At 41.3% G+C, this 25160-nt stretch overlaps 3 protein-coding genes across 6 annotated transcripts; 2 read left to right on the top strand and 1 right to left on the bottom strand.

Annotated features, from left to right (window-relative positions):
- The first annotated feature begins 1269 nt into the window (after positions 1-1269).
- On the top strand, positions 1270-9160 carry coro1a (coronin, actin binding protein, 1A). 2 transcript variants are annotated; one of them, XM_068578370.1, is made up of 11 exons: positions 1270-1514; positions 2704-2907; positions 4220-4342; positions 4468-4597; positions 5331-5512; positions 6244-6363; positions 7344-7448; positions 7533-7678; positions 8240-8297; positions 8407-8622; positions 8817-9160. In XM_068578370.1, exons 2-11 carry the CDS (start codon positions 2710-2712, stop codon positions 8907-8909), a joined length of 1371 nt encoding a protein of 456 aa, XP_068434471.1. In that variant the 5' UTR covers positions 1270-1514; positions 2704-2709; the 3' UTR covers positions 8910-9160. The 2 variants fall into 2 exon arrangements, with proteins under 2 accessions (XP_068434471.1, XP_068434470.1); XM_068578369.1 differs by lacking the exon at positions 1270-1514 and adding an exon at positions 1734-1920.
- A 145-nt stretch (positions 9161-9305) lies between these two features.
- Positions 9306-10802, bottom strand: cldni (claudin i). 2 transcript variants are annotated; one of them, XM_068578372.1, is made up of 3 exons: positions 10671-10802; positions 9963-10377; positions 9306-9910 (listed from the first exon to the last, which is right to left on the bottom strand). In XM_068578372.1, the coding sequence occupies exons 1-3, from the start codon at positions 10800-10802 to the stop codon at positions 9816-9818; spliced, it is 642 nt and encodes a 213-aa protein (XP_068434473.1). In that variant the 3' UTR covers positions 9306-9815. The 2 variants fall into 2 exon arrangements, with proteins under 2 accessions (XP_068434473.1, XP_068434472.1); XM_068578371.1 differs by having other exon boundaries at positions 9306-10377.
- Positions 10803-13961: 3159 nt separating this feature from the next.
- Positions 13962-21773, top strand: ppp1caa (protein phosphatase 1, catalytic subunit, alpha isozyme a). 2 transcript variants are annotated; one of them, XM_068578215.1, is made up of 9 exons: positions 14041-14100; positions 14318-14603; positions 14876-14986; positions 19209-19340; positions 19597-19827; positions 19915-20019; positions 20114-20337; positions 20468-20602; positions 20785-21773. In XM_068578215.1, the coding sequence occupies exons 3-9, from the start codon at positions 14932-14934 to the stop codon at positions 20899-20901; spliced, it is 999 nt and encodes a 332-aa protein (XP_068434316.1). In that variant the 5' UTR covers positions 14041-14100; positions 14318-14603; positions 14876-14931; the 3' UTR covers positions 20902-21773. The 2 variants fall into 2 exon arrangements, with proteins under 2 accessions (XP_068434317.1, XP_068434316.1); XM_068578216.1 differs by lacking the exon at positions 14318-14603 and having other exon boundaries at positions 13962-14100.
- The last annotated feature ends 3387 nt before the right edge of the window (positions 21774-25160 follow it).

Genomic DNA, 25160 nt, shown 5'->3' with positions numbered 1-25160 from the left:
CTCGGGGGTGTCCGCCCTGAGCAACAACAAGACAAACAGTGGTGGAGGATTGCGTAACGGCAGCACGCGAGCACTCAAGGCAGCGAGAGAATAGTATTTAATGAGAGACGGCAGCAAAATGACAGGATGACAATGAAGGTGTGTCGCCGTGTTTTATGGATGGTGTGAACAGCTGAAGAGAACAGCTGATATCACGGTCGACAGCTCCAGAGAACGACAGCGAGGAAAGGACGAGTGAGCGAGCGCGAGAGGAACGAAAGGCCGGACGAATGAGAAATAAACTCCAGGCCTTATAAGCAGACTAAATAATAGTCTTCCTCTGGGAATTCATGCCTGAGCTTCATTAGTGCCATTAGGAGTTATAAATGAACTATGAGATCCTCACAACTACTTTGAAATGCTTTTAGGCGAATGTTAGAACAAAGATGGATGTTCTTGTAGTGTTGATGGGTGAGGTCAGGGCCTGGGGGGTTAGGGAGCGTCTTCACCAGTGTAGAGGTCTTTGTGCATGTGTAATAAGGATTGAATGGCCTCACTATAAAAGAAAGATGAGAAGTTACTTGACCTCACCTCTTCAAGGAGAAGATTAGATCACAGCGTGTTACTGTGAAAGTGCTCGGGTTGTTTAAAGGTCACAGGTGGAGGTGAGCGGTCGAAACGGCTGTTTCAGCAATCAAGCGTTACATGTCCTGAAAGTTTAGGGTCGAGAGAGACGGACATGAACTTCACATTTCACAACCAGAGGTAAGTTGCATGTTAAGACTCCAAATACACTGGAAGCTATTTCCAATAGAGCGCTTTTCTGACTGACTTCAGGCTTTACAGCCACAGAACACAAGTTAACTCCACGAGGGGCATTAATGAAAACTGGGTTAAGTATTAGAACTATAACACTGTCATATTCGTTAAATTATGGGACCATTAGATATAAGCGCCTCACAAATACTGTACAAAAGAATGAGAGAAATCAACAAGGGTCATATATTAGTATCTACTTTTAGGCCACAGTTTATAATTGTGTTTGATATTAGCAAACGCTTCAGGTAAGTACATCAAGAATAAATGATCCCGAAGCATTTTTACTTCTCATCAAAGCTTTTCCTCTCACATTTTCAGGGTAAACTGCACCTTCAGCCCTCAACTGTGCTCCTCAGCAGGTGCATCCCTTCAGTCTGCAGCACAACGTGACCTCCTCATGCTTTTTAACCCTTCAATGATTACCCATAATCTGCATCTGCACTGTCCTGTCATTTTAATCTTGATACAACCTTACAAAAGATCGAATAACACTCCCACCGTCTTCCCCTTCGTGCTGCCTTCTTCAGTTGTTCAAACCCTGCAAAGTCAAACGAGACACCTCCCACTTCCACGTTCATTTGAAGCTCTCACTTCCTCCATGTCTTTTTGTAACGTACTTTAAACCTACCGGCTCCTCTAAGTCCTCATTCTGGTGGTAGCGTGTTTGGCGCTTCTCTGAAACCTCTTGAGCTGAATCGCCCCCACACGACTCCCAGGTAGGCCTGCGACGTCTGTCTGCAGCTTGTTCACAGCTACGAAACATTTTACGACCGGTGCATTTATTATATTGTAGGTAAATAACAGGTGAAGATAACAGAACATAACTGATTTGAATCTGGCATCTTTGATCCTCGCGGCTCGAGTTCTCCTCTTGCCAGTCGGTGACTTCTTTCCTCTGCAATGTTTTCCATCACAACAGAGAGCGACAGCGGCGGAGAGAAATTATTGACATGCATTAAGGCTCCTGATAAAATTACGACTCACTCTATAAAAGATTATTAAATTAGGTTTTAGAGCAGCGAGAGAGGTCTTGTGATGCACATGCAGCAAAGCTATTGAACTCTTCTGAGTCTGAGCTGAGGTGCGGCTGAAGATTTCAGGAAGTCAAATCTACAAATGGAGGTAAAACTATATATATATATTTAATGTATTTAATATTGGTGCAGTTTATTTTCCAGCTTGTACTGGTTGGACTTCTGTTTGATTTGACACAAATCTGCTTCGGTGAAGGATGCATTTATTGCATGTTATTGCATTTGTGACTTGATAAGATCTGCATTTGTGTGTATGTACATGTGGGAAAATCAATGACAGAGAGTGTGTGAACACCAAATTTGGCAAAAAAAAATGAAGGTTGCTGGTTTTGTTGCTCACTCTGAAGGATGTGGTGCAACTGCCGCTTTTTGCGTTAACTGAAGTGCCTTCTTCGCCGTACAGCAGCTCAATTGATGGCCAATAGCATTATATCTTCACGCTGCTGTATTGAAAAAGTATCTTCAGCATGCGCAATTATTTAAGTTACACACAGAATCACAATTTATAGACTGATGAGGGGACAGGGAACAGTCACAGACAGACTAGAGGAAGCAGTTGTGAAAGCTTTCGCTTCCTCTTTTTTTTAAGCTTTCCTCTGTCGTGTGTCGTCAGCTTTGTGGCTGTTACTTTGTTTCCAGTTGAAATCTACAAGCATACACTTTTACGCCTATTACAGGTAACTCTTTCTGACTGTTGTATGCATTCAAATGCATTCTAACATCTGGTGTGTGTGTTTGAAATGCACAGTAAGAGATCTGTTCTGACCTGAGACTCTTTTTTCTTTTTACTTCGAGCTTCCTGCACACCAAAAAAAAATCTGCTTTTTTCATTCTGAACCTGTCCCCATTTTAACCCTCGCTTTGTTCCCAGTGCACCATGTCCAGGAAGGTTGTGAGGTCCAGCAAGTTCCGTCACGTCTTTGGCCAGGCTGTGAAAGCGGACCAATGCTACGACGACATCCGAATCTCCCAGATGACATGGGACAGCAACTTCTGCTCGGTCAACCCCAAGTTTGTGGCCATGATCGTGGACGCCAGTGGTGGAGGAGCCTTCATGGTGTTGCCCCTGAGCAAGGTGGGTCACAGGAAACAACCTGGGTGGTGTTGGCTAGAAGAAGAGGAATAGATGTGCTGCTCGGCTCTCTGTGTCCTTCTACTTCCTACAATACCATTTTTGGATGTGTTGACTATTTTAGAATCTGGTTGGTTTGATGTTTGTTGATTTCAACATCCATGCTCATGTTTAAAAGTGTGCATACTGCCAGTCACCATCACACATTCAGCTAAATAAGGAAGTTTGATGCTGACATTGAGTCTTTCTACACGTCACTCGCTCTGCTGTTGAGAGGTTTTCGCCATATTAGGAGTTTGTTGTCGGCTCAGCGAGGGCAGGATGTGGCTTCAACACAGTTATTCTACTGTCACTTATGGAGTACGTTAGATGACTTGAAACCCTTTATTGTGTTTCTTAAAAAAAAAAGTGGGAAAATTGCAAACATTGTTTTAGGTCATCTGAAGATCTGAATTTCTGAAAGATTGTTAACTATATGATGAATGCATGTTCCCTCAGGCTTCTGAATTATTATATCGGGTATCTGCAGGTCTTGAAAAGTATTTTCAACTTTAAAATTTCAAACAATTTGCAAAATATGATCTAAAAATAAATCCCTCAGAGCCGTATTGTTCCTACTGGGCTTCTGTCACGCTCTCACACTTTGGCCGATACGGCAATGAAAAATATATTAATTTGCATTTTATGTGAAAAGTCTTGAATTCAACTTGGTGAACCCTGCAGAATCCACATTACTCATGGTCCTGTCGCTCGTGTGGTATACAGCTCTCAAGGGGGAACACATTAGTAAAGGGACCAATGGGCGTGAAATTGCAGAGAAATGTTCTGCAGATGTGAAGACACTCATCCTGGTTGGAGACGTGTTTTCGTTCTGTCGTGTTGCTCCCGTCTTGCAATAGGGACAATAACCTGCTCAGTTTTTAAAAAAAATAAACAACCACATAATTCAGTTTTGCCAGATGTGATCTATACAGTCCACAACATTACACAACAATAATGGTCATGATGCTGTGGGCCAGGCATGATGTTTGGAGGGAGGACAGTCCCAATTGGGACAAGGAAGGAAAACCAGAACATCCATGGGATTACACCTCCTGGGACCTGATCCCCTTTCTAACCCAGTTACCTGATGTACTTGGAGGCATAGCTGTGGAATTTGCATCAGCTGATTATCAACTTCCTCCTCTCACCTCGGCTAAATCATCAAGGCCTTTCCACTCCATCGTAGTTGTGTGTAACCTTCTCAGTCCCTTGAACACTTTGCGTATGTTCAGAGTCGAACTCAGCATCCTTCTCTGTGCCTCTGTCTCCGCAGACCGGCCGCATCGACATGTCCTACCCCACCGTGTGCGGCCACACGGGGCCGGTCCTGGACATCGAGTTTTGTCCTCACAACGACAACATCATCGCCAGCGGCTCTGAGGACTGCAGTGTCATGGTGGGCACCGCTGTAACATAGCAATCTTTCAGTTTTCCCTCAGGCGCGACATGACGTTTTGTGGTTAACGTTGCACTCTAACATGTGTGTGAACTCCGAATCGAATTTGTTTCCCGGCTAAATAGATTTGGGAGATCCCGGACGGCGGGCTGACCACGCAACTCACGGATCCTGTGGTCAAGCTGGACGGCCACTCCAAGCGTGTTGGCATCCTGAGCTGGCACCCCACCGCCCACAATGTGCTGCTGAGTGCAGGTAATACACCTCGTACACCTCGCTGAAGCCACGGGAGCAGCAGGAGCTGCGTTTAGTGATCTGACGGGGAGCTCCTGGCCTCGAACATTAGAGCAACCGGAGCGCTGCAACGATGTGTTTTGTTGAATGAGATTCACACCTTTGTTGAACAGGAAGTTCTTACACCCTCCTCCCACTTTGTTCTCTCTGAACACTGATCAGCGCTCTTACTGAGGCTCACAGCATGCAGACTGCTTCAGCTACTGTAGACAGCAAACTCCTGCTCAGAGTCACTGGGACGATGTGGTTAGAATTGATAATATCATGACAATCATTGTAGATAAACTGTTATTGAATTATCAACCAGCTGTAATCGCTGCTAATGTAACTTTTGATTTCTGGATGTTCCAGCTCTTAAGCCTGAGATAAAGGGGCATTTTTTTATTTGATTAAATGAATGAGAATAAATTGACGACGTTTCAGATTCTCTATGTTGCTTGTTTCTTTTCTGCGTCGCTATGACAGCTCTCACCAAACACACTCCAACTATCAAACATGTCCCTTCATGTGTATCACTGGATAATTTCCAGGAATGAACTCAGCGACTCTGATTGGTTTTGGGAAGTCAGTGTGAAAGCTTTCATCAGAGTCTGAATCTTTCATGCCAGTCAGTGATAAAGACCTGCAAAACATATATGTTTTTTAGGAAGTAAGCAAGGCACATTTAACCGCGATACTCGTCGTGTCCATGCAGGCTGCGATAACGTGGTGATCCTGTGGAACGTTGCTCGTGGGGAGGCGGTGGTGAGGATCGACAGCGTTCACCCCGACCTCATCTACAGCGCCTGCTGGAACCAGGACGGCTCCAAGATCCTCACTTCCTGCAAGGACAAGACCATGCGAGTGCTGGACCCACGCAAGGGCACCGTGCTCATTGTAGGTTTCCTTCCATCCTTCCATCCTTCCATCCTTCCATCCTTCCATCCTTCCCTTAAAAAACGCACTGCCAAACAAGTCTTTATATTATATTTCTCAGCAAACACCTGGAGTGACATTTAATTCACTTTTGATTCATGACTTTATAATTCTGTCCACAAAAGGTCAGAAAAGACAGTTTCCCAGAAACCAAAGAGACATTTTGAAATTGCTTTTTTCGTCTAAAGATATTAATTTGAGAGGCGGCACATTTCAGGCATTTTTGCTTAAAATATTATGATTTCGTATAACTTTTGGTGAATGGACTAATTGGATAATTGACTAATTGTTTCCTAAATTTGAGTTACATTTCATTTATTTTTCTTCAGCAATTTCATGAATTTCAGTGGAACAGTAAAGGAATTTGATATAAGTTTATTTAAATTTGATATACTTTTTGTTATATGTGAAATGGAACGTTTTTAATATTATTATCAGTTTACTTCCTTCATCCGATTATCATATTTTTGCACATGCTAATGATAATAACACTCATTTCAATGATAATAATATTTAAGGATGATGATTGTTGTTAATAATCTCATGATACTAAATCACTTTAATATCCAATATCTTAAATGTAATAATATGACGTCACTTTACTCATAAGGAGTAATTACATCTCCATCCAGTGTGGTTGAATTGGACTCCGTTCTGTCGGTCACATCTCTGCTCTGCCTCTCCGCCTCCAGGAGAAGGAGAAGCCTCACGAGGGCTCCCGGCCTATTCGAGCTGTGTTCGTGTCCGGCGGGAAGATCCTCAGTACGGGCTTCAGCCGCATGAGTGAGAGACAGGTGGCGCTGTGGGACCCGGTGAGTGTCAACCGACTGCACGCCCAAGTCCAAGACTTGTCTCCTACGTTCTTTTCTTTCTCTCGCTGGAAACTGTTTTTACTTTACTGTTAGTCACCCTTCTTATTCTTCAACTGTAACTCCTGTTCTTGCTGTTTTCAGAGTGACACATACAGTTAAAGTGGTTTATGTCCAAGTATGAAGAATACATTCAAAACAGTTCCAACTTTGGCAGGATTATGTTTTTGCTCTTGGAAGAAAACAGCTTGTCAGGGCCTGTAAAGATCCAACTCCAGATGTGTTTGTCAAACAAGGGGACGAGTACCCCTAAAGGTACATTTCAGTAATGCAGGAGGGGATGTGCACTTTCAATGAATAAAAGAAAGCTCAGTCATTCATAATTCGTAAAAAAAAAATACAAAATTATAAATTCAATAAGTAATACAAATGTGAGTTCAATAAACCACATGTTCTATTAAATAGTCATATTGTCAATTAAAATGCTGGAGTTGGACTTTGATAACAACTGTTTTATCCAGATACTGTGCTTTGAATAACAGTTTGCATTGATATGTTTTCGACAAAAATGTTCAGACACCTCGTTAATAATTTTCAAAATGACATACTTTCAGCAGATATGAGCGGCCACAACAGCCTTCTGCTGTTAAACTCTGCTCATGCGTCAGTCCGCACAGTGAAGCTTAAAAATCCAACTAAAATAACAATAAGAAAGAAAAAACTATTATAGTGATTCTGATCGTTATTACGTGAAAATGTTACCAAACTGTTGCTCTGGAGCTATTTACTGTACCTACGACACTGCTGTTTCACAACTGCCAGCTGAAAGCTCAAAGGGCGGCGGCGCTCTGCAGCGTCTCAGATCAAGCTCAATTAAAAACGTCATCGGCTTACCTGCAGTCTGCTCGAGCAGCTTTTCATATAGATCTTGTATTGGCTGTAATCAAACGTCTCACTCTCTGTATCTGAATCTCTTCTGACAGAATAACTTCGGGGAGCCTCTGACCCTGGAGGAACTGGACACCAGCAGTGGCGTCCTTTTGCCATTTTTTGACCCAGACACTGGCATTGTCTACCTCTGCGGCAAGGTTAGACTCAGATGTTGAAATAGCCGCCTTCCTTTGTCTGTCTCACCCACACACAGACGTCTGACGCTCACGTCTTGTTCACAGGGAGACAGCAGTATTCGTTACTTTGAGATCACAGATGAAGCCCCTTATGTCCACTACCTGTCCATGTACAGCAGCAAGGAGAGCCAGAAGGGCATGGGATGCATGCCCAAGAGGGGCCTGGAGGTCAACAAGTGTGAAATCACCAGGTAAACGTATCCATGTCCAATGGTGGAAAAAGTATTCAGATCCTAAAAAGACTAATAACAATCCACTACAAGTAGAAGACTTGCATTCAAAGAGTACCAATTGTGCCTTAAAATGTTTTCTATCTGTGTTTAACTATTATATATGATGTTTCTGGGTTAACATTACTGCTTCATTAATGTGTATCTTGTATTTTAACACCTTCATATACTGTTGGCTAGTTTAATGTACAGCAATCCATTTGTTTCTACTAGATCATTATACGTTCTTGTGAACTAAAGCTCTCTCACAAAGATAAAAAGTACAATATTTACCCCAGTATGGTGAGGAGGAGAGGTATAAAGTAGTAGGAAATGAAAAATAAAATACAGTAAAGTAGCTTAAATTTGTACTTAAGCACTGTAATTGTGTAAAAGTACTGAGTTATGCTACAGAGGTGCTATTGCCAAAGACTTTTAGTCTTGTTTATGTTGAAAAGAGTCTACTTCCTCAAAGGGAAACTGAAGACCTCAAGCTATACTGCACAACAAACCTCAAATATGAACAAATATTTCTTCCCTCAGGTTCTACAAACTCCATGAGAGGAAATGTGAGCCTGTTGTCATGACGGTGCCACGTAAGGTACAATATTCACCATGTTTTTTTCACTCACAATGAGTTTCTGGGTTCACATGTAGATTCATTTGTGCATTTCCTGACCTGAACTCACTCTTTGGTTCTCTGCTGGCAGTCTGATCTGTTCCAGGAGGATCTGTACCCCGACACCATCGGCCCTGAGCCTTCAGTCGAAGCGGACGAATGGTTTCAAGGAAAAGAGGGCAAGCCTATCATGATCTCTCTAAAGGACGGGTTTGTAGCAACCACCAAAGCCAAAGAGTTCAAAGTACACAAGAGTCTCCTGAAGACCACGTCTGCTTCTGCTGGGAACCAACAGGATAACAGCGGGGTGAGAAAACTATGTTGAGGGTTCATTTTTCTTCAGCTACAGTATATTACTCACGACAAAGTCTGAGCCATCTTCATTGGTTATGATTTCTGGAAAGAGATTTTACTGTTGAGTTTTTCAAAAGGCAACTCACAAAAAGCACAACAGGCATAAACTGAATCTGTAATCACACTGTAACTCTGTCTGTTTCTCAGGAGGTTCAGTCCTTGAGAAAGGAGGTGAAAGACCTCAAGTCAGCGGTGGAGGAGCTGACCAAGCGCGTGAAGGAGCTGGAGAGCCATCATTAAACTAGAGAGGTTTGATAAGCAGGATAAATAAATCCAGAGTAGAAGTTAGGGGAGAAACAACGGAGCAAAGAAAGACATTAAGAGAAGAGAGTGCTGTTGTACATCTGAGACTTCTGCAGTTGCTTTGTTTTGGTTGGCTTTAATTTGTTTATTTGGTTTGTCTGCTCAATTTAAAAAATAAAATCCTATTTTAATATATGCATTTAGTTTGGAATAAAATCCTCTGTATTTTCAAAATGCTGTTTGGACGTTTTCTGTGAAATGAAATAAACATGAAACACACGTTTGAATTTGTATAGATTTTAATCATTTATACTTATCATCGTACAAAACGAGAAACATAACCACATGAGTGATAAAACATGTTTTATAAAATGTTTGAAATGTCACATGGACCTTTAGGAAACAAGTGCACACATTTTGAGCTTTTTCTGACTGCTAATAATAGAAAAGATTGAATCGTAACAGACAAGTGATAAAACATGAAATATTGACAGAAGGGTTGATCTTAGCTAGTTGTAAAATATGAGGTTAAAAAGAGTCTAGGGACAGGTCTGTAGAGCTTAGATTATAGCTTTTCTCACAGATACACTTTTCACATTTACATAATCTTGAAATTGACTTTACACTTGAAGTTTCAAGGAAAATAAAGGCTTTTAATTCTAAGATTACAAATTGTGTGTAAATGACATCATCTGTTTTAAATAGCATATGCACAACCCAACACCTCATAGTAAAACAGTTTTAAGGTTCAAAACATCACCGACATAACTGTGAAAATTAAAGCAACTGGAGATTGGTTCCAGTTATTATCACAATTCAGTATTTACAGACACTTTTTTTTATGTTTTTCCCCTAAACAACCTCTTGTGTCATCTACTTTGTTGCCCACCAATCTTTCACCAACTAAACCCGCCTCCCTTCCTTTTCCTCAAACACTACAGTCCCCATCATAAAGCCACTACACGTAGTTTTTATTCGGGGCCGAGGGGGCGCTGTTGCTGTAGTACTTGGCGGTTCCACCTGAGCTGCCAGATTTGGGCCTGCTGAAGCAGCAGAGCAGAGCTCCAGCCAGAATGAGCAGCACGCCGGCGCCCCAACCCACGAAGATACACGCTCCCAGCTCCCTCTTCTGGTTAGGAGGCACCAAGGGGTTGTTGAAGTCTCGCACTATATTGTGGGCGGACCAGCTGACGGGTATGATGGCCAAGAGGCCGGCCAGCAGCAGGCCCACCCCGGCCACCAGGCTGATCTTGGGCTTGATGTCTTCGTTCTCTACGCAGGTGGTGAAGTCGGCCCCGCAGAACAGTAGCAGGAGGCTGAGGCAGCATAGCATGCAGCTGATGATGGTCATGGCGCGGGCGGCCTGCAGGTCAGCGGCCAACACAAGCAGGGAGTCGTAGTTCTTGCACTGCTGCTGGCCGGTGCTCTGCACCACACAGTTCGTCCACAGACCCTCCTGCGCGCTCTACTCAACACACGCAGAAAAAGAAAGGGCAGCCATTTAATATGTCATTCATGTCCATTGGTGAAATGTAACTCAATGTAACTTAAGTTAGTTATGACCTGGTGGGTGACGGCAGGTTCCACTCCTGTGTTTTAGCTTGTGAGTCTTTAACTTTTATGTGAAATAGGATTAATAAATATACTATACTTCAAGGAAAGTCGTAAGAGTTCACTGTTGGTTCTACAGCTCTGCGTTCCAACAAACTTTCTCCCCATCATGACCTTTCATAACAAGAGGCTGAAGCTTTTCATTACCACTGCAGTCACGATGTTGGATCCCGTGAAGGAGGACACTTTCCAGCGCGGGACAGCACAGCATACGATGACCCCGATCAGGCCCAGGACCCCGAAGGACACGCACACAATCTGAACTCCGACAGATCCCATTCTGTAAGAAGAATGAGTAGACGAATCAGAGGCAAATAGACGTTTCAGTAAGTTTTGTTTTGCTTTTTGTAACTGTCTTTTTCGCTCAATAACTTTGAATCCAAAGCCGTCTGACGGGGCGGGATCACTTTTTTAATTGCATCCGCCAGGATCTATGATTTCAACTTTGTTTGTTTATTTATTTGTGTTTCATTGCTCATGTATGAGTTGTTGAATCGTCTGATCCAACATGGAAGGTTCATTTATCCGTTGTTATTGTGGTGTTGCTGTGGATGTGTGGGGGAGTTTAATGATCACATAACACGCACTAAGACAAAGACTTGTTCACTCTGGCAGGCCAGCCCAGGATTATGTACCTTCGGGCTACATTTCCACATAAATTCATGTCCTGACAGGCTCCGGCTTCAGGAGTCTCCACCCAGGATTTTGTTCGAGCCACTCCCTCAAATCTTTTTGGGGGAAATCTGCCTCATTTCGCAATTTTACGATTAAACTTCATACAGATACAAATGATAGTTAAATTGGGTCGGAAAATGCACTCATGAGTTAACTGTGAAGAAAGAAACTAAATATTTGCATGAAAAGCGATGCAGATGAAGGAAATACTTTTGATCACAAGGAGATTTCATTAAGTATAGATACAAAACATTTAAACAGTTTGATTGTAATTTCTTTATTCAAATAAATTGTATGTTTTGATATTGAAAATTTAAAGAAAACAGCAATATTAACAGCAAATGTGACATAAAGGGAGGTGCTAAACTCAACTAACTAAACTAAATAAATAAACAAAACAAAAGGTTATAATCCCTCGAGATGTGGGCATTTTATTTCCACAGTTTATGTTTAAACTTATTTTCACGTGAGGAAGCCATGCCCTTTGTTCTCCATCCACAAAGACAATTCAAACTACCCTTAACCACCTTACAACAAGAAGAGCAAATGTTTTTCTTTTTCTTTTGTACAGTTCAATAAAAGATTATAACCCGGATGACCATAACGCTTTCCTTCCCAATAAATCAAGTACTACTTTGAAGCATCTGTGACCCAACCCAGATCGTGGACTTTCAGAGCAAATTGAACATTGAAACTAATCTAATGTGAATTTTAAATCAATCAAATGTTTTGTTCTTATCCCTAAAAATAATTCCCCTTCCCCTCAGAATTTCTGATAGTTTTCTTAAATTAAAAAAAATCCTAAAAACAGGAAACAAAGCACACTTTTTGAAAAAATCAAAAACATGTTGAGCCATTAATACCTTTTTTCTTTTTCGCTCTCTCAACTGTTGTTGTTTTGCACTTTCCATATGTTTTGCTTATGCCCAATAAAATGCATTAAACTAATCCTCAAACAACCATTCTTCCTCTGTCTTTTCAAGCTTTTGCAGAATCGTATCTCTTTTCAGAGCTTAGACTGTCGATCTGAATAAAAAAGTGAATAAAGAAGATGCCTACCTTTTATTATGTGTCCTCTGAACTTGATAAGAAGAAAATACGTTCTCCCTTCTTCCTTTCTTCCTACTGAGTGTTGTTTTGAAGAAGCTGTTTTGGGATGTACACAAGACTGTGTGACAAGATGGGGTATTTGTAGAGGAATTTGAGGTCTAGGGTGGGGTTGTGCTCCAACAGGAGGGAAGGACCTGTCGACCAGACTGGACTTGTCTCCTGTATGTATGTTTCCCTCTCTTTTTCCACCTTATGTCTGCTGTGGAGCTCAGCTCACCACCAGGAAAAGACCTTTGAGTTTTCAAGGGATAAAAAAAAGTTGTGATACCTTTAGTCAGTAGTCTTTGTTGAAAACCAACTCAGAGAATTTATTAGAATTATTTTGAAAATGTAATCATATAGGACTGCAGATTTTTCTTTATGCTCCAAGTTCAAACGAAAGGATACCACCCAGGTTACCTGCACCTGGGGGCAGGTAACCCCCCCCCCCCTCCCGCCTTCCAACCCTCTGTCGAAACTGTGATGACGAATTTAGGAAGACTAATTCAGGAAACCGTGACACAGTGAGTGGGTTGAGGAGTTTTGCGCAAGATTCAACATGGGATTTCATGGATCATGGGATGGAAATATAATTAGGAAATAAAAATAGGAACGTTGTGAAACCAAATATGTGTCGCATTTAGTAACACATTCAGAAAACACACAGACAGAGTGACACACGCATAGTTTTGGTTTATAGGATCAACTTAAAATTCATTTTGGAAGAAGGCTCATGACGTAGAGGCACACAAGCAACTCACATATAAAGTTGAACATTTTCATGGACATAAACTGCCTTTTAGCAGATACATACACTGCATTAACTCTAGGTATATACATATACACACACACACACACACACACACACACACACACACGCTTTAGTAGCATCTCGTTGTTGCTGACAATATGGGATTATTCTCATAAACTACCTTGTTGAATATATTACAGTTACATTTTTGTATGTATGTATGTATGTATGTATGTATGTATGTATGTATGTATGTATGTATGTATGTATGTATGTATGCATGTATGTTTGTATGTATGTCTGCTCTGCTTTTTGACAGAGAGACTGCGGTGGAGACACTGAAGTGAACTAAGTGAAGTGAAGAGTATTTGAGTTGATGACAACGTTGCTTGTTACTGCAATTAAACATACAATACTTTATCAATACTTCTGCTCAGCAAGCATGGATATGCAAACAAAAGTGAAACTTTTGTCAGGTTTGAACTCTGTCCACAGTATTTTATTCACCACCACTTTGTTTACGAAAGCACAGCACAAAAGCTTGACCAACAAGCGTTTTAGCAACAAGGCTAATTTAAAAGCTGTCTCTCTGCATTCTGTTGATATTTGTTTGTTCTTGTAAAAGTGTCTGCTGGCTGAGACAAAGCAGCCAGGAGGACAGAGAACAGGAAAAATTACATGATATCTGATGTCTGTGTCTCTGTCTTATTGATGATTAGCATGTATAAATTTCATTCAAGAATGTTATTTATTGTATTGACATTTTTGACTTGTTTCAAGTGAGATATTAATGACTTTGTATCGTGACTTTGCTGTTTAAACATTATACTGTTGCTGCTTTAAAAAAAAAAAATGTTGTTTTTTAAAATTATATATGACCTTTAAAAGCAATTATTCATTCATGAAAAAAGAACAGAGTATTGATAAGAGGAGCTCCTAATAAAATCCTAAAGATACTAACTTTCACCCGTAAAGGGAGAGAGGAGGAAGGGTGCTACCTCACCACTAGATGCCAGTAAATTTCACACACGACTAGGACACTTTAGCCTTAAATCAAATACGGTAAGGAGGCAGCTGTTACCATTGTAGACTGTAGGTTGTTACACTTACTAATTCTTAAATATGAACTATTTTTACTTTTGAAAAATACAACAGTTTTGTCACTAAATACATATGTCCTTGCTCTATGTGAATAGTGTAAATCTGTTCATTTATTGATTACTATTGAGCAAAAATCGCAGTTTTGTCTCTACGCTTTTTCAAATTGCCCGCTACCAAGTACTTCCCGGAACTAGCTGAAGTCACGTGACGTTCACGCACTCTGAATTTCCGTTGACGCGACCCTCTCTGTACACGGCTCTGCGAGGAACGTATGAAGAGCTGGTTTGGATACAGCCTCCTACGTAACCGTAGACGCGTCGGTGGACACGGCCCTCTTTTAAAGTTCCTGGGGGACGAGCGAAGGAACCCGGTTGAATCGAAGGAAAGGGGCCAAGATTGAGCTCGGAGAATACCCATTTACACATTATTCACCCCAGAAAGACTGTCGTCAAACCAAAGACAAGGTTCGGGGACATTTTCATCTGTTTGCAAGTTTGACAGCGCCGACGTCACTAGCCGTTCCGTTTAAATGTGTAGCGTTAGCTTACGTTACTTGGCTAGTGGCTACCTAGCTAGCTTAGCTCTAGGTCGCATAAGCTCATTCATTGTTTTAGTCTGCTAACATGGCTCGATTAGCTAGCGCGATGGCCTTGTTAGATAACCGATGTGACTCGAGACGTGTTTTTCCCCGAGGATCTGTCAATATGTCTCGTACTTTCTGTTCTTGAAATCTAAGGTGCAACGCGGAAAGCCAAGGTCTTGACTGCCCGAGAACGTCAGAAAATAAAGAAAATGGCGGAGCCAGACAAATTAAACATCGACTCTATAATTCAGCGTCTGTTGGAAGGTGAGGAGAACCAAAACCCCACTATGCATAAATGTACTTGGTTCAAATGATTGATGGTAGAGGAATGTGTGTTTTTATATTCCAGGTAAGTCGGCTGCGTTAAAGGTGGATACGGTGTATTTAGTAGCCTACTTAAGATTGCTGTGTTTTCAGGCTCTGTGGTTGGATTTGGGTGAACGGCTGGAGCCAAATCAACCCTGCTCTTAACACAAAGTTCAGCTGATGTTTAATTGGAGAGGTCATTTTTATCGTAGCCATTTGTTTCGTTTTTTTTTAGTTTTTTTTACTAGAAATGCATACATGTAACCGCTTCGTCTGCAAATCATGGGGAAATGGATGGCGTTAGAGATGAAGTCGACCATCGCTCCCATTTACTCAGAATTACACTTTCTCATACACTGCTGGCTTTCTGGTTGTTGAATAATGCAAAAACATTTTTTTCCATTACGGAAGTGCTGGTTTCTTACTTGTATTTCAGCGCCGAATAAAAAATCTCCTGTCTGAAAAATTACTGTTCGTAGTTAGAGGGTATTAAAAAGGTGTATATTTGCATAATGGCAGCAAAGGATTACTTTGACCAGTAGATGTAAACATTCCTTGACACTAGCTTACTGTAAGAACAGGCTTGTTATTGTAGTTTTCCCACCCTATATGTATCCCCTTTTCCACCAGAACTTCTCTGTTACATGAGCACACTCGCAGGTGTTGTGCTTTTTTTTTTTTAGTAGTTAAGGATCTGATAACAATTTGTAGCCACAACCTTTCATTAGGGACTTGTTAATGAGGTGTACAAGCGCAGATGCTTTGAGTGGCACATGCTTACTGTGTGAAACTGCTGCCTTCTCTGCCACTGCACTGCTGTTTTTAAAAGTGATATACAGACTGCTTCTATAATTTTCTTTCAAATTGCTCACCTTGAAGAAAAAAAAAACACTTGCGTAAGCACCTGTGTTAAGATAGTACTAAAAGTAATTTTAATGTTTTTATGTGCTTATGCGTGATTTAAGTTGTGAAAAGTGCCCGAGGTTTTGCGAGAAAGAAATTGAAGGGAGACTTTCTTTATGCAGACATGTATTGGCTCAACAAATCCGACACGAACCATCGATTCAATGCTCACTGCATGTTCGTGTGGAGAGAGCTTTGTTTTGGTTGAAGTTGGAAAACAGGGCTGTTTTTATCTCTACATGCACATGATGGTTGTGTAAGAGCAGCCCTGAAGACTTTAAACAGACGCATAGAACCGACTGTACAGTTCATCTGAAGAGCACAATAAATAAGGTTTTGACCTCTGTAGTTGTCCTTGTGCTGCAAGTGCACTGGGTGCTGAAATTATGTCTGCTTTATACACACTTATGTGTTTCCCCTATGGAACTGTTGGTATACAGACTTCTTTGTGTGGCTGTTTCAAGGGAGCAACATGAAGTATGTTGATTGGCGATCTTGCGGCCTCTACAAAATCAGAAGATATGCTGTGTGCACAAACTTCCTCCCGACCTAACACCCATATATAATTTGACCGTAGCCCTCTGTTTATTTACCTTCTTAAATATAGGCCTGAACTGAGCTGGTGGAGGTGATTGGGTTTATTCACAAAGATGCATGTGCAGTCATCAGGAGTTTGACTTTGACTGGTCCCTGCCTGCTGTGTTGTGTTTTGTACATAGATTGTTATACCTGGGCCGCGATAAGGTTGTCTGCCAAGCGCAGGGGAAGACAAACAAGCCTGATAGTGGCAGTATTTATATCCTCTTATGTAACTCACTTGACCTTTTTTGTCGTTATTTGTGGTTTTATTGCTGAGAATAACCACTTGCCAGTTGATATTATTGTTGCGTTGGTCTACTCTCTGCAAAACTAGTGAAGAACACTTGCCTCGCTGCAGGTGCTGCATCAAGAGATTGATAACTTACATCCCACAACGGCTCAGTCTCCTATGGAGACGACAAGGTAACCCTCGTGCTTGCCGACTGTGTTCCGAGACCAAACCAATTAAATGTGTTTGGATAATGAGCAGTTTCAATTGGATTACTTGCGTAGATCCAGACCTAAGTGAACTCTATGAGAGTGTGTGTGTTGCTAACAGCATGTCTGGAGAGTGTGACATCACATGAGCTCAGCTAGAGCACCCAGCAGCACTGAGTCAGGAGTGCCGGACCAAACCAACTGTTGATTCCAGCACCCCAATGGCTTTTCTTTTGTGCTGGTCCAGCTCTTTGTTTTCTGCCCCCTGATCAGCGCAGTGGAAAGCCTATTGTCTGTGCCCCTCATGATAAGCTCACTGTTGCCCACTGGCTATGTGGCTAACTTTGGAGTAAGCTCTGTCAGGGCTTAGCCTTCTGTAATCCAGGTTTATAGTGACAAGCAGTGCTGCAGTATTTATACCTACTTTTCACTCTTTATGGCATTGCTTTTAGTTTCTGCTTTAGGATAGTGCCAACATTTTGCATCTATTTGTTGATTTTTTTTTTTTACTCTCACCCTCTCTCTCAAGTGCTTTGCAAGCACTATTAAAACTGGATCTGTTTCCTGAGGGATAGTCTTTGATTAGGTGTGTCAGTTTCTCTGCTAGTAACAAAAATTGTGACTGGTTACTAGTTTAACAAACTCAATCCGTATCTGTTTCCTTATTAATACAAGCAGTTATTTTTCTCTGATCCAATAAGATTTATGAAAGATGACCTGGTTCAGGTTGTTTAAGTTTTGATTCTTACATTTTTTACATGTATTTCAATCCTCCTTTCTTTAGATAGGGTTGTGTCCTTAATTGCACATCAATTATAATCTTGAGTATTCACTGAGCGGTTGTCATTTCAGTCATACATCTGTAGCTTTGCCTCTGAAATTGCTTGTATTTTTTGCCAGCAGTAGGAAGTATAATAACACACATAATGTTGGGAAACAAATCTAGTTTGAATAGAGCTGTAGTTCTGCTGGTATTAGTCACCTTTTTATAGTTGTCACTTTGATTGTTTAGCATTTAAAGGTGAAAGAATGTGCTTGTTTCTTCATCTGTTAACAACCTTACAGTTTAATTAATCCCCATGAACATCCTTGAGAGAGCTCTGTTCACACCCAGCGTAAAAATGATTGTCACCGAGACGGTTGGAGGCAAGTCTGTTGTCACTGCACGTACATTAACCAGTTCAATAGGCTGTGATGGTGGGAATGAGTCATGGGTAGAAATCTGCTTTGGCATCAAACGGCACATGTAGGAATGGGAGTATGATTGACTTTGTCATTGATACAAACAAAGCAGATTCCAAACTCCACCAGGGGCATTCTTGCACAAGTCCGCAGTAGACACACAGTCGCTGGGATATAGTGTTGTCCTTGCGTATGACCGTTGTCGTGAGACTGTGCAAATATTGTGAGCAGTATTATACTTTCATATTTAACATTGTGTGATTGCATGTTGGTCTACAACTGTTTATTATTATGTTGTTGCAGTCATTCGCAACACACGCCTACCTTTTCTAGCACTTGAGCAACACGTGGGATTTTAATGTTTTGTCAAGGAAATTAACCTTGTTCGCATCTTTAACCATGATTTGTGTTTGGCTCCATTCAAAGGGAGTTATAAGTATGAAAACAATATGACAATGAGGGACTTGACAAACCTGCTAAAAATTTTTAGATAGCAACAGTGTAAGAAATTAGGAACAGAATGTAATCTGCATTTTTACACTATAAATAGTTCATTTGATTTTATGTTACAACCTTTGTTCATGGCCTTATTTTTGATCTGAAACCGTGTTAGTCTTTGTTTCTAAACAGCACAGTTTGCAATGTCTTTGCAGCAGTTACATTGGCTAGAAAGGGGAAGTGCGTTTCATGAGTTTCTGCTGGCTCTGGTTTGAACTCACAGCAAAGCTAAAAGGTTGAGGCTGATGACGTTAGGGTAGTTTCCACTGATTGGGTTTTCTCAGATGCGGCATCTCTGTAAAGTTGTGTTGTGGCTTTATACAAGTGTATTTCCAAACATGTAGTACGGCATATACTATCTCTAAATAGGCTCTAATATTGTGATTACCTGATTAGACTAACAGAATTAGCCAGCATTCAGCTGGTGGAAGGTGTTTACTTCCCATCTGGTTAAACATCTGAGGACTGTTTCTTTGCGGCTCTTAATGTCCTTCATCATCTACAGCTCTGATCATAGGTGTGTCTTTGCGGTCGTAATGGTTGTCCCCTAAAACACCTTTCTCATATCTCCCTTTTTCAGTCAAGGGCTCTCGACCGGGGAAGAATGTCCAGCTGACGGAGGGTGAAATCCGTGGCCTTTGCCTAAAGTCCCGTGAAATCTTCCTGAGCCAGCCAATCCTGCTTGAACTAGAGGCTCCCCTCAAAATCTGTGGTGAGTTTTAAGGTCGTGGTGGTCAAGAGTTTCAATAACTCATCAAGACCAAGTGTGAAATACCATAAAGTCATAGCTGCATGTTGCTGCAGACTGACTTGGATGCAAGAGAAGATGGATCACCTGAGGCTTTGTTCATGATTTACCAGACTGTTTGTTCATTTGTAATTGCCAGTTGTTGCAGTTGATGAGCAGCTGCACCCTGTAGCAGTGACAGTATATTGTTTAGATCGCTCTTCTCTGCTGCCCTCTGTAGGTGACGTCCACGGTCAGTACTATGATCTGCTTCGGCTGTTTGAATATGGAGGCTTCCCCCCAGAAAGCAACTACCTGTTCCTGGGTGACTACGTAGACAGAGGGAAGCAGTCGCTGGAGACCATCTGCCTGCTTCTAGCCTACAAGATCAAATATCCAGAGAATTTTTTCCTGCTGCGTGGAAACCATGAATGCGCCTCCATTAATCGAATCTACGGCTTTTATGACGAGTGTAAGTGAGCGTGTTTTTGCAAAAAGGAAACATGTCTGTTCTCTTAACCAGGACACTAAGTTCTCATCGCTCTTCCTTTGTTTGCAGGTAAGCGAAGGTATAACATAAAGCTGTGGAAGACCTTCACAGACTGCTTCAACTGTTTACCTGTGGCTGCCATTGTAGATGAGAAAATCTTCTGCTGTCATGGAGGTAGGGCGCTGTTGATATCAAACGTTCCGAGAATTAGCCGATGCACATTCGGTGATAAGAACCAGACTAAGGTGGGCGTTTGTTCTTTCTCCAGGCCTCTCACCTGATCTTCAGTCTATGGAGCAGATCCGCAGAGTGATGCGACCCACAGACGTGCCTGACCAGGGTTTGCTGTGCGACCTGCTGTGGGCTGATCCAGACAAAGATGTGCTGGGCTGGGGTGAAAACGACCGTGGTGTCTCCTTCACATTCGGGGCAGATGTGGTGGCCAAATTTTTGCACAAACACGACATGGACCTAATATGCAGGGCACATCAGGTAATGGTTAGCCAGCAGGCCATAGTTTATCTTATGTATACTGAAAGGATTCGTAGTGTACTGCGATTTTTGTCTGTTTCACTGTCTGTGGTTTCACTGTCTGTGGTGACGGCCTCATTTCTGTCCTCAGGTGGTAGAAGACGGTTATGAGTTTTTTGCTAAGAGACAACTCGTCACCTTATTCTCTGCTCCGAACTACTGTGGAGAGTTCGACAACGCCGGTGCCATGATGAGTGTGGATGAGACGCTCATGTGCTCCTTCCAGGTGTGTACCAGCTTGTGTTTGTACTTTTTTTTTTTTTTTCATCTGCTGCATTTTTTTTGTCAACTAGTATTAAACCTAAATGATACTCTATGGATCATGAACTGATTCTAGTGAAGGGCCTTTTCAATGTTCTTAGCTTATTTTTTTGGACTTCAATGACAATTTCTCTCTTTCTCCCACAGATTCTGAAGCCAGCAGATAAGAAATTGTATCCTTATGGCGGAGGGGGAGGGATGGGGTCTGGGAGACCGGTCACCCCGCCACGAAATTCGGCCAAGGCTGCCAAGGCCAAGAAATAACAGCCGCTGGATTCCCCTCCCATAACCTGCCTCCCCTCTGCTCGCGTCACTCTTTTTTTTTTTTTCTCTCTCCTACCCCCGTCCCTTCCTTTCTCCCCCCCAAACCTCCCTCGTCAACAAGCGGCAACAAAGCAGACAAGTGTCCAGGTTCAATCATGCTTTTTCTCTCTAAAACAATTATTAACTGTTTGTTTGGCTGTTTGCGTGCACTTTTTTTGTGTGAGTGTAAAGAAGGTGGGAATGATTCAGAGGGAATTGCTGTATTATGTATGTAAGTATGTATGTATTTTTTTCTTCTTCCTCCTGTACCCTCTGTTCCGTTTTCCTGTCATTTTGTAGAGATGGCTTCTTGCCCATCTGTGATGTAATTTCAATCCTGGGTGCAGGGATGAGGCGCAGGGGAGAGAGGACGAGGAGTCTTAGCTGTTTATGTTAAGGCTCTGCACTGTTTAATGCTAAACACAAGCTTTTGTACATCCTGTCTCAGAGGTCTGTGTCTGTCTATAATGGGGGGAGGGAGGGGGGCTGGGATGAAGTTGCACGGTCAAACGGTAACGGCACATACCACACACACACGCACACACACACACACACACACACACACTTGGCACACACACACTTGGCACACAGGTGCATATATGTGCAGCTGAATCCTTCAATGAAATGGATTCACAATGAGATAATTTTTTCTTTTCCCTTTCGTAAACCAATGATTTGAGAACGCAGTCATGGATGTGAAATAGCTTTCGCTTCTTTGTTTTATTTCTTTCTTTTTTTCTTTTGTAGATACATGAAACCGACACGGTTTGATTTCTTTCTTGTTTTTAGTTCACTGCAAGTTGAAGATGAATAAAAATAACCATTTATTTGAATCATGCCATCATGCTGATCACTTTGTGTTTGTTGCCATTGCTTTGTCCCGTCTGTCAACCCTTTTCCCCATAACTGGTGGCTGCGCTTGTCTTTCGTGTGGTAGCTTGAATGACTGCACGGCGGCTGGAGGAGTCTGGCCAACGAGACTCACTCAACATGGAAGCTGGAAAGCGTCATTTTGGCTCAGTTTATCGTTCATTCAAACAAAGGCGCATCTCACATGTTGCTTCAGTGTGATTCAGCCAAAGATGATGATCGGTGACTGTAGGAGAGAACAGCCAAAGCTGCTCTCAACCAAATGTTGCCTGTTTTTATCAAACAAAAATAGATATTTGGTTTGGAAGGACTTCGATGCAAAATTTCTTTTTTTTTCTGATGATTGTTAAATGATAATGAAGTTTACCTTTAGCAGGGAGACTAGGAGGAACAGGAAGTGAGTGGCTCTGTCACTGAGCTTCTGTTGCTCAACGCCTCACATAGAGTAATAATCCTCACTCATAAAATGTGCCATTTATGTTCCACATGTAGATACCGCTATTTATCTGACATTTTATTTGTATTTAACTTTTAACAAGCATATTTAAGACCAGACAACGGTCTTCTGTTGTTTTTTTTTCTGCCAGATGAGCGGATGAATAATTGCTCTGACCTTTCTAGTTTAGAGGGCTCTACTTGAGTCCATCTTGTAAACAAACGGGCTTATTTAAGTCTAAATCCACACCAAATGCAATCCACAACTAGGAACATGTGCACGATAGAGCGGTGGTTGGAAGAATGTAAGTAATACACCAAATTCGCACCAAATTGTTTTATTGTAGACATCAAAATATGTTTAAGGTAATCATATATTCCCAGTGACTTTAGCATAAAGTTTTGTTTGCAAAATCAAGTAATCCCCTGGCAAACAGCTACCACTTGATCGCTATTAACACATGATTTACGCTTTTTAAAATTGTGCTGTGTAAATTATATTGCCAAGATTATGGAAGTGCTTGCTATGCTTTTGACTGCAGTCATCTTTCTGAGTTGCTTTTTTTTTTAGCTGCTTGCTGTTGAAATAAGCATAAAGAGCCATAGACTTGAAAGACTCAAATTGTTTAAAAAATAAAAATAAAAAAAAGATAAGTGGATCCTGTGATGACGCAGTCACCCTGATAGATTTCAGATTTTAAAGACATCTTTGGGCCGCTTAGCTTTCATTTTAGTGTACATTAAGTTGGCATACAGGGTGTCCCCAGTGAAAGCAGTCCATAGTTCAGTTCAGGCTGTTGCAACTGGTGGAAACGCATTTCTTTCTACAGTGTTGCAGGGTATCTCACTGCCCATTTCTAATAACCCAATCACACTCTACCCTCATTACATAATTGGTGCGTCTGGTTTTATTTGCAGCTGTCTGTCCTCATTCTTAAGCCCTCTGTCCAAGTATGAGCAAAAGCCACCGCGGCTCTCCGGATTTGCTAAGGCGGTAACTATTGGTCAGCTCCAGTGCCGTGCAAGCACATACTTAACAGAGGGTGGGGAAGCTGGAATTCGGCTGTCATCCTGCCCCACCTTTCCCCCTCCAACAAGAGGTTTTCAACTCAGTACCTCAGAAAATAAATGTTTTTTAAAACTTAAATCAATGTAAGTAAGCTTTATTCAGAATCCTGTGTGGCTTTCTAACAATTTGCGTACAGTGCAACTAACTGCATCGAATATTGTGTACTGTGGAAGAGGGCAGGGGAAAAAAACAAAAGGTAAGATCAACTCAGGAAGTGAAATTTAAATTAAAATAAATAGTATGAGGACATTGTATTTATATTCATATAGTAAATAAATACACCAATAAACTCCATTATAACAGGATATTCACAAGTTTTAAGGGTTTACGGTCGCTACATTGGAATGAGTTGAGCCCGCCCGTGGCGATGCTCAGAGGGATCTGCTGCTCTGAAGTTCATCTTGATTTGTAAATGATGCAAGTCCACCTTTTGTGGATAAAGTTGATATTGTGTCGAAGGAGATCTGAGAATGTACAGCAATGTATGTTTTTTTTTTTTTTTTTAAGTCTTTAAGGATATTTAAAGTTAGAGCTTGAGTGCTATGAGATTGGGTCTTCAACAATGCAAAACAAGTGGCTCGTGTAAGAGATGTATAGTGTTGAAACATTATGGAACTTGTAGATCTCTGTCTTCTGAATAAACGGTCCAATAAAGGCCACTTTCATTGTCATTTTCATAGCTGTATAAACCTCTGCTTCTAACATTTGTCACTCAATATATACTGTTATTACCTCTAAGAATCTGGTCTTTGATTACAGTTTTGTTCACATTGTTTTTACTGACAAATTTAACGCTAGATACTGCAAGCTTATTAGGATTTTTTAATCAATCAGGGATGTTTTGCACCATGCACTGTTGCTGGGTAGATATGAAATGATTAGATTATTACAGTTAAGGAAAAGAAACTTAAGAAATTAACAGTATTTTTTATTTGTATTTCATTTGTTTTCAAATCAATCACAATTTGTCTCTGTTACAAGATAAAAATAAAACATAGAATTTGTATATTTGTGTCTGGTTTTCTTTTCAAATGTTTCTGAGTGCAATGTGAAACTATTACATTGTAACATATCGTAGCGGTTAGAAAGACTGATACATTGGCACGGGGGAGTGGAGTCATTTTCTTATTCTCCCTCCTTTTCTTTGCGGAGGCTGCCTCCACTGTCTGTCAAAGAGTTGAGCATGAGTCAGCAGGATGGGTGGCCTCTTTATCCCTGCGTGTGCATTTACTTATTTAGATATTTCTATGTCACCTGGCTCAGGCCGCACACAAACACGGAACCAAATGAAAAAGAGATCCAGATGACCATGTTTAGTGTGAACTGATTTATGAAGAAACTGAACAGACAACACAGTCATTCTCTGCCCGTGTTGCCTGCCTCTTCCTTCCTAAGCTGTTCGGGGTTGGCAGCATGGCTCTGGCTTGCGTCTCTGCGTCTGTCTTTGCAGTCTTTGTGTGTTTCCTATTTGGTTTATCTTTTATGATTTTCAGTGACTCCTTGCTGGGCTAATACGTGTGAGGATTGCTGCCGAGTACGGTGAGAAAGTTTCAGAGGCAAGGAGCCAAAACAATCTCATTAAAACATGTAAAATACTTTCAATCGTATATATATCACAGCCTTACGCTTTAAACTGAAATACAGCCAGAATTTTTTCTTAAATGTATTAGATTGCACACAGGCCTTGAAAAGCAAAACTCTGAATCAGTAGGAATATTTGTTAAGATGGCACAATAGAGAATTAAAGATAGAAACAGGATTAAAAAGATGTTAATTGTAAGCATGTAATACAATATGTTGTATACTATACTATAGGGTAAGCCTAAAATAGAAAACAGGAGATATT

Source organism: Clinocottus analis, unplaced genomic scaffold, assembly GCF_023055335.1.
Source record: "Clinocottus analis isolate CAN_PGR_092001 unplaced genomic scaffold, fCliAna1.0.p SCAF_16, whole genome shotgun sequence".
Lineage (NCBI taxonomy): Eukaryota > Metazoa > Chordata > Actinopteri > Perciformes > Cottidae > Clinocottus > Clinocottus analis.
The sequence above is the reverse complement of the archived record's forward strand: the minus strand, read 5'-3'. Positions and strand labels throughout refer to the sequence as shown.